Source organism: Catharus ustulatus, chromosome 9 (assembly GCF_009819885.2).
Source record: "Catharus ustulatus isolate bCatUst1 chromosome 9, bCatUst1.pri.v2, whole genome shotgun sequence".
Classification (NCBI taxonomy): Eukaryota; Metazoa; Chordata; class Aves; order Passeriformes; family Turdidae; genus Catharus; species Catharus ustulatus.
Genome location: NC_046229.1, coordinates 19,505,192 through 19,515,404, shown reverse-complemented (window position 1 = coordinate 19,515,404; position 10,213 = coordinate 19,505,192). Strand labels below are relative to the sequence as shown.

Sequence of the window (10,213 nt, the reverse complement as noted above, 5' to 3'; positions counted from 1 at the left end):
ACATTTGGTGGAATTTAAATAGGAAAAAATATGTCATGCCAGGAACAAGTTTTACTCTTCAATATTTCTTTGAATTGCATGATAGTGGTTATCATAAGATGTTTGTGGTGTGAAAATATGTGGGTTCGTTTTTCTTAATTTTTTTTTTCCCCAAGATGATCATGTTGAAACTTGTGCTCCTTGCTACATCTTAAAAATTATTAAGCACTTTAGGAGATAAGCTTTTGTTTACACTGATACAGATGGCTGGAATAAATTAGTGGACTCACTAAAGAACAGCTCATTTGTAGTTTTAAATGCATTTGGGCCCACATGGTGGCCATTTTGTTACTTACTCATCTATTTGTGCTTTACAGTTCCATGCCCAAAGACTATGTCTGACTAACGGTCAGAGCTTCTTCCTAGCAGAATTTATAATTGTGTATCTCACACCTAAAGAGCATTGGTACTCCTGCCTTGTGCCATACCCTGGGTGGTTCTGTGTAGCTGTCCTCTCTGAAGAGTAAATCCAGTTGCAAACAAGCAGATTAGAAAGGCAGTGCACATCTTCACTACTGTGAATGTTTTAAGTTGAGCATTTTCCCTAAATTGGTGAAGAAGTGCACAAAGCTGTAATTGCATACTGCAACATGAGTGCCGTTATTTGGGAGAGGTAGTCAGAGAGAGGGTATTCCCTAAATGAAGTCTTGAATTCAAGTCCTCCTGTATTGGGTTAGGATGGGTGAGGACAAACAGTGGTATAGGTACTCTATGGCTCTTCACTTTCCTTTCAGAAATAGTACAGTAAAACCTCTCCTTTTCATACTTCAACTTTCTCATGTGTATACAGTTGTTTCCTCCTTGACACTAGCACACTGAAGATGAGCAACATAAATCTACTCATGTTGATGAACCTGGCACTGGAATCAGCAGCACTGATTTCAGCTTTAACAGTGATTTACCTTGTCCTGTTAAAGTAACCACCACTGCTATTATGACACTAGTGTAAGGGAAAAATCAAAATAAATCTGAGAAGCTGTTGTTAGCTTTCAGAAGCAGCTTGTGTTCCTCATGCCATTTTCTTGCTAATCCCTTTTCTTGGATTCTGTGCATACTGGATATATCAGCTTTACTTTGAATTTGGTTGAGCCAAACTAAGAGGGCAGAAGCAGCGAATAACTGAAATACAAATCTTTGCACTGTCTTAAGCAGTCAGAAGGTAGAAAAGGAATTTGGGTTCACTTCAGGCTTTCCCAAATCCCATGCATTTGACAGGTGAACTTGCTTAAGTGTAATGAGCAATCTGGACAGCTAAATCAGGCATTCAGATGTTGGGAGATGCTAGCTGTGAGACAGTAACCATCATTCTTCATCATATGCAATGAGTGAGGAATCTGATCCTGGAATAAAAATAGCATGGGTTTAAAGAGTGCCCACTGAGTTCAAGGTACAACAACACAGCAAATTAAAGTCTGCAATGTCTCTCTAGTACTTGAAGTGATGTGAATAAGGGGCAGTTTGGATGAAAAAGTGGGGAGCTGCTTGTACCGCATATCAGTACATGGAGACCTCTCGGCTCCCTAATATATCACTGCCAGAATTTGAATGCTGAAATTTCAGAGTTTACCCTTTAAACTTGGAGATTAACTACTGCAATGGCTGGAGGAGGCATCCTTTGTTTTAGATTGCAGATTGTGTTCCTGGAACTGTTTGAAATTGAAGGACGTGGCTTTTCTCACCGTCTGCTGCTCTGCCCTTCTTTGCCCTCCCAGTGAGGCAACTATTCCCAGCACAAGGCTGTAGCTGCTCTGGTAGCAGTGAGTGCCTGGAGCTTTTCTGAGAAAGTTCACATGCAATTATTTCTTTGGCATGTGAGCAAACTTTACCTGAAGAGCGCCAGGAACAAAAGGTTAATGGCAATTTTTCAAAAGCTTATAACTCAACCAAGCCTCAATAGCATTTCATGTCAGAAGTGAAAGTTAAGTCTTTAGTATCCCTGCTCTGTTTCCATTGCTTTAAAATCCTGCTGGCAGGAGAAGAAAAAAATAAAATCAGAGGGTTAGCACTTAATGTAAAAAGCCCAAACTATATCTGGGCTAGTGTAACACCTCTTACTAAAAAATTCTTGTAACTTCAATTTTAGGAAAGATTACTTTTATTTTGATGCATGTTTTGTGTGTCTCCCTCTTTTTGTCCGTTTCTTTCCTGAAACAAAGTTCAGCTGTACACATGCTCAGTGTTGATAAAAGCACTATTTGCCACAGTTGAGAATCTGGGGTTCTGACGGGTGATTCATGGAAGGCCAGCTCTCCCAAACTGCTGGGGAAAGCTGGCAAACAGCAGCAGGCTGACAGAGACTGGCTTTAAAGACAGTAACTTGATTCTCAGCAGAAACATGGGAAGAGAAATAGGAGGAGCTGTGAGCTAAAGCAGAGTATTACATTAGGTCGCAGAATCCTTTTCTCTGACCTGGGTGTATTGAGAGAGTAAGTTTTGTTTCATTTGCAGGAAAAAATTATACTTCTGTGAAATCTAAATGGTGTCACTGTTTATTGATTTCACTGGTCAAAAATCCTTCAAGTGTCAGGTTCATTTGAGTTGCTAAATTGCATGTAAATTCTTGGGGTAACCAGGAATTTACAACTTGCAGAACAAGCCAGGAGATGTGTATAATGGAGAGTTCAGTGCCTGCTGACAGGTACTTCTATGTAAATGCTCCTTTAGAACAAATGGAGGCAAACTCTAAGTGGTTGGTAACAAAGCAGTTTATTATTTCATGTGTGTGGAAATATTCCTTGTGAAAATGACTTGCGCCTAATGTACTTGCATAGTCAATGTTGTGCTGTAGGTCAGGAGCAAACACAACTAGAAAACTCCCCAGCTAGCATCAGACCACTGAGCTGCTCAGCAATGTCAATATTAGTGAAATGAACCAAAGACTCTTAGATTTGTTAGAGATAAGTACTAGCAGTGAAGGAGATCCTGCTTCTGATTTTCATGCCAACACTTCTGCTGCTTTACATGGGTGATTGTAATCAGCAAGAGTTGTTAGGCAATAGTGCTGAAGCAGAGACTTGAGAAAATATAGCGCTCACTTGAGACACACAAGACCACAACCTTATTTTTTCACGTCTTACAAGGGGAAAAAAAACCCCAACCCTCCATTGAGCATCTTTAAAGTGCTCATTTACAGAGATGGAAAGAAATAAAATAATTACAAGGTAAAGGAAAATTTCTGTGCTATTCTCTGGAGAGGTGAAAGGAAAAGGCAAACCAATTCTGTACTGCACCCAAAGGGTCGCCAGTGTCCAGAAACTACTTTAGGTCTTTTTCTTTACTTTTTGTAAAGTCGATAGGAGTGGGAAGCCCTTTTAATTTTTTTTTTCTTTAAATGCTGTACTAAAGGGAGGAGGATAAAAACTAGCTGGATAAAATGAGTGCTGTAAAGAGAATGAAGATCAGATCTGGGTATGTTTTAAAAAGGGGGGAGGGGGGGATGGAAAACCTAAGAAGTTGCCTGGTATGAACACTGGAAACAAAGATTAATTTTAAACTCCTGTATCCTTGTGAAATGGGGATAAAAGTGCTCTTATTTTGAGGAATCATAGATGTGGCTAAATGAAAGTGCACTGCAGAAACAAATGTTACAGTGTTCGCTTGCCTGGTTTGTTTGGTTTGGGTGTTATTGTTGCTTTCCGAAATGAAGAATATTTGCTTTCTCTGTAGGCCTGTTGCAGTGGGAATGTGTTTTTCCGCGATACCGTAAATAACTGCGTTTGTACCGCTGAACAATTGCGGTGTTTGGTAGGCGGTGACCTGGCCCTCGCGGACCACTCCCACCTGCTGGATGGCTCCTGCGAGCGGAGTCTCCTGCGGGGTGGGAGGGCTGGCTGTGCCTGCGGGGACAAGGGTGAAGGGTCAGGGACAGCCCCGGCCGGCTCTGCCGGGAAGGCACAGCCCTGGCAAGGGTCCCCCCCTCTTTGCTGGGCAGGAGAGTGACCCCGAGGGCAGCAGGGCCGGCCGCAGCCGTGGTGTGCAGGGTGCTCCTGTGTCATGAGTGGATAAACACAGCCGGGGTGCCGTTTGGCCCTCCCCGCGCCGTTTCTCGTCCACCACCTGGGAATGATGGGGCAGGGGCGCAGGAGGCCGGGCGGAGGCACAGGGACGTGCGGCGGGTGCACCGGCCTGGGCCGTTCCCGGCGAGGCGGTGTGAGGGGAGCCCCCCGAGCCGCGGCAGGCCCGGGCAGCGGGCCCCGCCTCACACCTGCCCCCCGCACACCTGCCCCGGCCCCGGCGCGGCCCTGCCCGGCGGGGCGGCCCCGGCCCGGCGCGGGGGGCGCCCGCCCACCTGGGCGTTGCTGCCCGGGCTGCCGGCTCCGCCTCTTCTCGCTCTCCGCTCCCTTCCACTCCGGGACTGCGGGGAGCCGGGGGAAGGCGGTGCGGACACCATGGCTCGTGTGCTGAGCCGGGACCCGGTGGACATTGAGGTACCCACTCGCCCTGCCGGGACGTGCGGCTGTCGCTAGCGGGGAGGGGGCTGTGCCCGGCGGCGCCGGCGCCCGGTGAAGTTTGGCGGCGTGAGGAAGTGCCTCGGAGGTGCCCGGAGCCTCGTCCCGCCGCCCCGTGCCGTGCCGTGCCGAGCGGCCGCGGGCAGCCCCAGCAGCGGCCCCTGGGGCTGTCCTGCCGCCCGGGCAGCCGCAGCCCTTGCGGGCAGTGAGCGCCGGGCAGCGCCGGACGCGCCCCCAGCCGTGCCCTGCCCCGTCCTCGCCGCGGCGAGCGCGGCCGGCGCCCGGCCGAGGGGCGTGAGGGGGTGGTGCCCGGCGCCTCCCCTCTCCTCGCCGCCTCCTGTCACTCCCCGGAGAACTCCAGGGCAGGGTGCAGCCCAGCCCCGTCTCCGGCGAGGTCGGGCTCCCGGCTCTGGCAGGGCTGCTCGGGGGCCGTGACCTGATGCGCCCTGGACGCTCTCACGGTGCGTGGCCTTTGGCCTCGGGCTCAGCGTCCCGTGGCTGCCTATGGGCCAGCGGGGCTGTGCACCCCCGGCTCATCGCTGTCCCAAGCTGCGCTCTCGGACTGCACCCCGTCTCCTCGGGCCAAAACAGCTGCATGGAAGGCTGAGCAGGAGGACAGGAGTAGCGCCCTTGCTGCAAGCGGCTTTCTCACCTGTGGCACTTAGGGTTTTTGCATGGCATTCCTTGCTGCAGGTCGGACTGGGTGCTGGAGGTGGGGTCGGACCTGGCCTTGGGAAGGCAGAGATGAGGTGGAGTGTGAACAAGGCTGGTGTTAGCCAGGTTGCAAGGTTAGACTTCAACGTAGCATTTCCCCACCTTTCACAGGACCTCACATTTGACAGGAAACTTCATCTCTTTATGAAGAGTGTAGTAAAACAAAAGCAATAATAAATGAACTTGTGATTCCTAGTATCATTCTAGCCAAATGCAACTTTTTGTTGTGGTACACCTTGAAATGTAAAATATTAAGTTTAGGTTGGGCTGTTGTAGCACATTGAGGCCCAGACATAATACACAAATACACACAGCAAAAACTTCAATACATCTCTAGGTCAGTTGTGACTGAATTTTATCATTAGTTCTCATATTGAGTTTTTGTGTCTAGTCCTTTTCCTAGCTGAGCTGCTGTTCAAACCATGACTAATGTCCAGAAATGGTCTTATAGATATTCTGATAAAACTGAAGCATGGAATGGATGGGAAGAATGAACTATCACAGAAGTCTTCCTGGCAATTAGGGAGGCACTGGGGTATGAAATCAGCACTGTCTGTCTTCTACCAGCTCAGTGTTTTCAGAGCAGCCAGTCTTGGATTTTGTTTCAAGTGTTAAAGTTCATTTTTCTATGACAAAGGTTTGATTTTGTTCAAGTTTTTGAGTACTTTCCTTAAATTTTTAGTGCAAAATATTTCTGTATTGCATTGTTTTGCATTTCTAGGTGCTTATGACTCCAATTTGAAGAACACTGTTATGGTAGGATGTTGGTAATATGTTGGTAATAGTATGCAGTACTACATGATTTAGGAGATGAGTTGATGAATTTTGAAAAGGCTAGTGTTTGGTTTAGTCTGAGGTTTCAGATAGGAACTTAGTATCTTCCTGTATTTTTGTTTTCAACAGTCATTTCAACTAGCAAGGAAATCAACAGTCTCCTTCTAACCAAATGTACTGTTCTGTCCTTCCCCCATCTGTTCAAATAAATTTAGTTGTCGTGTGGTTTGTCTCCCAGATGAATATATCAAAAATTACTGATAATCTAATTGCATTATTGCAGACCTGTGTGGTTTCTGTTGGTTGGTTGTCCTTCCCACTCCCTCCCACATAGGACCTTATTTTTGGGGGTGAGAAGTACTACATTTTGAAACAAAGTATTTTATCTTTGTCTTTGAAGTAGGGACAGTGCCTTTTAGCTAATCCTATCATTGTAGGTAAATATTCTCAGTAATTTGATGTTGAGTGGAGGAGTCTATCAACATGAGTGGCACAACTTGAATGTTTTGGTCACTTTCTTGGCTACAGTATAAAAACTGAACTAATGATTTAATGAAACTTATCTCAGTGGTTAGTATCTCAAATTCACGTTCATATAATAAAATAATAAAAACTATTTCTGAAACCCTGGTGCTACTTTACAATGTATTTAAATACAATACTTTACAATGTATTTAAATAGTTAAAGCTGGATAAAAAGACATGCCTTTGGTTAAAGAAGAGACAAGAATCTCTGCTAGAAGTAGCTAAAATCACTGATGGTTCTCCAAGAAAAGAAAAAATTCTGGGAAACTGTCCCTGAGGAATCTTGTCCCCCTTGCTTGGCTTTGCCAGCAGCTTCAGCCTCTGGACCTGACTAAAGAAGATGAATGAATTACTAGATCGTTGTTTTCCTAAAAATCTGCTTTCCAAATTGTGCAAGACTAGGTTTGTTGTGATATAAATGTATGCTCTTCTCCAGTTTTATTTTTTAACACTAAAACAAAAATAACACCTAAAATACCAAAACAAAATAGCAATTCTCTCCCCTCAGCTACAAGCAACTCCATAAACCCCAAACACTGCCTTTTTTAAAAATAAAGTCAACTAGCACAGTGTGTTGCTGATATTCCTTGGACACTGATACTCTAAGCAAAAGGAAAGAAAGCTCATTTAAAAATAGCTGCATGTGAAAGTACCTACCTTGGATTTATGGTATAAGGACTTGCCTTGGATTTTTGTTTGTTATCTTTCTAAATCATTACAAGAATTTTTGAAATCTACACTATGAGGGCAGTATTACCTTTCTAACTTGTAATGTGAAACTGTTAAATGTACATTTAAGCTCCGGAGAATGTTTACAGACTATATGGAAACTTCCCAATGATGCTCTGGGAAAGAAATTCCATTCTTTTACCTTCTCTTTTGTTTCGCCCTATTCCTGACTATCATGTGTGTAAACCATATATAATTACATCTATTACAATCTTCAGAATTCATTGAAGAATTAGAGTTGTCAAATCAAGTACTCAGAAATTAATGAATTTCACAATGGTTAAGGGTCGAATACAAGCTTGAATGACGTTGTTTAGCATTGTTCTCTGTGCCCTGTGTTTTCCTGACTGCCGTCCAGTGTTGCTCTGCAGTCCCTGGTCATTTCACTTGGTGATTGAGTAGTGGATACTTTCCAGCTCTTTACCACTCAGACCACATCTGGGGAGAAGAGCAGAGTGGAGACCCTTTTGCCACACGGTTGTCACAAACCTGAAACATTCACAGAAAATGAAACTTAACCCCCCACACAATTTAGTATGAAACTGTTCTTACAGGAGGTAGGCAGTGTGTTGGCACTTCACAGATCTAGCCTTCCTTCTGAATCATGCCTTGCATATGTATAAAGGGGAATTTGGTGCTGATGAATGGGTAATTCCCTGCTAGACCAGCAGCTGGGTACCTAGAGTGCTGTCACAGCTGTTTCCACCCCAGCACTGATGCTTGACTTGTGAGAATAAAATGAAAGGTGTGAAGGGCTAGAGCCATGCTCTGAAATTGCAGAATTGTCAGAGAATCATCAGGGTAAATTTGTGTCACTTTCACTTAAAATGCAATGAACATGGTTACTATAACTATGCTATGCTTTCTCTTCATTTAGCTTCAGAAAGTATAAATGGCTCTTAAATCACATATTTTTATTTCAAAAGTTATATAATTCATCCATGTATTTCTTTGGTGTTACTTCAGTGTTCAGAGGAACGTTTCTTAAGGGCCAGACTGTGCCCATTGGGTGCTGACCTTAGTGAGAACACAAAAGGCTCCAGGAATTCTTGAATGCTCAGCAGGCAGTGTGTTTGTTGATTTAGAGTTCCTTCAGTAGCAAGTTCCACACTGCTTTCTGAAAACCCTAATGAATGTGGGATGAGGTTATGGGCTGTTTGAGCATCTCACTCACGATACAGACAGCACCCCTGCACTTAAGGGCTGCAGCTGGTTCCAGAGTCAGCCAGGGTAACACAATCCCTTGTGCCATGCTTCTTGCTGCATGGAAAGCTCACTTGGGAAGTGCTCCTAAGTCTTGAGAAAGTGTTATTTTGTACAACCTGCAAATTCCATAGTGTTCTAAGTAGCAGGTTTGATAGCAGTGGCAGTTTTTCATTCCCTGGGATATACTTAGTAGCTGTTACCAAACATGGGTTAGGATAGCAAGATAGGCAAGTTTCAATTGTCAGGCTTATTTTATTTCCAATGCAAATGGATAAGAGCAGTGGAAAAACTGAAGGTAGAAAGGTTTGCCTGAGAGTTAGGCTTTGTGTGCTCACAGTGGGAAGCAGGGCAGGATTTAAAAAATACGGAATACTGTAAAAAACAGGAAACCTCCAGCAAGATAGCAGGGAACTCTACTAGTCAGCATGGCTCACAAAGTTGTTAGGCAAAGGTTATGTGAATAAATAAAAAGCTAGCTTTCTTTGATCTACTAAACTTTTATTTTAGAAGCCCCAGTTATTACAGTGTTTCTCTGTTGTAGATACCTGTTAATTTTTTGAAGTTCCGTAATGAAGCTTTAATATGTAGAATGTTTTTGTGCGACTGCTTTATAGCTTGTTGTGATGATCAGATGGCTGTTCCAGATTGATGGCTGTGTCTTTCTAGGGTCATTTGACAAGCAGTCAGTGAGAAAACAAAACTTTCTATTTAACTGTTTTTGCTTAATGAATTTCTCAAGCCTTTTCATTGTTTTAGTGGTTTTATTGTAATAAACTCTTAGACGAGTGGAACAGCAATTATAGCATGATTGGTTAGACCTCGTGGCAGATTATAGACCACAATTATCATGTCTGTCTTAGAGAATTGAACAGTGATTTACTCATCAGTTTACAATTTGATCTGGCATGTAGGAAAGAAAGTCTTCTGTGTGAGACATTTTTTATTTTCATGTTTTATATGCAAATCCTGTTGATGCTCAAGGAATTATGTATGGTCTTGCCTCTACTGCTGATCCTCTGCCAGATTGTAGCAGTCAAGCCCTCCAAAATAATTATGAAGGGAAAAAAATTGACTTGTGCTTTTCATTTTTCTTCAACCTTTGTGTTTTAATGTTACTTATGAGTTAAACTCTCATTTTTTCCCCATCCTTAAAATATTTACTCTTTTTGTGAGGTCTTTCATGTAAGAATGGCTATTCCCACACTCCTTGTGGCTGAGACTTAGGAGTAGTCACTGCAGCTAGCAACTCTTAGAAAAAGAAGGAACTGAAATTCATTTTCTTTTAGTTACAGAAATGAATTTCATGATGATTTTGTGTTGCAGACCAAACTGTAATTTTATTCTTTCCTGTGCTTAATGTCACATCTTTTAAGGAAGCGTAAGTACATGCTAATATTGAAAGCTGATATCCATGAGGCAAGATTTTGCCGATCAGCACAAGAGTGCAGCACTACAGGGCAGGCATTTGAGATGCATTTGAAAGAGTTCAGTTTTAGCAGCAGGCCAGGACTTGCCCAGTTTTCAATGCAGCCTGGAGGGGTGTGGCTGTGTCTGATGGGCTGGGATTTGCTTGGACCCAAGATTTCTTGGCTCTCTCCATCCTACTGGCCAGTGTACATGCGTGATGCAGTTTGTGCTTCCCAAAGACACAAGCTACTGCTTTTCAAATTAACACTTTGAAAAATTCTACTGTCCATCCTATCCCGTTTTGCCAGTGTCAGTAAAATGACCCAGGGAACACAAAAGTAACTGGGACTTGGTTGGGAGCACAATTCTAG

At 43.9% G+C, this 10,213-nt stretch overlaps 1 protein-coding gene across 1 annotated transcript in view; it reads left to right on the top strand.

Annotated features, from left to right (window-relative positions):
- The first annotated feature begins 4,376 nt into the window (after positions 1-4,376).
- DPYD (dihydropyrimidine dehydrogenase) overlaps positions 4,377-10,213 on the top strand; it is a 341,070-nt gene continuing 335,233 nt past the window's right edge. Inside the window, exon 1 of the mRNA XM_033067795.1 lies at positions 4,377-4,466. Coding sequence (XP_032923686.1) covers positions 4,428-4,466 — 39 coding nt within the window. The 5' untranslated portion in view covers positions 4,377-4,427. The remainder of the gene's footprint in view (positions 4,467-10,213) is intronic.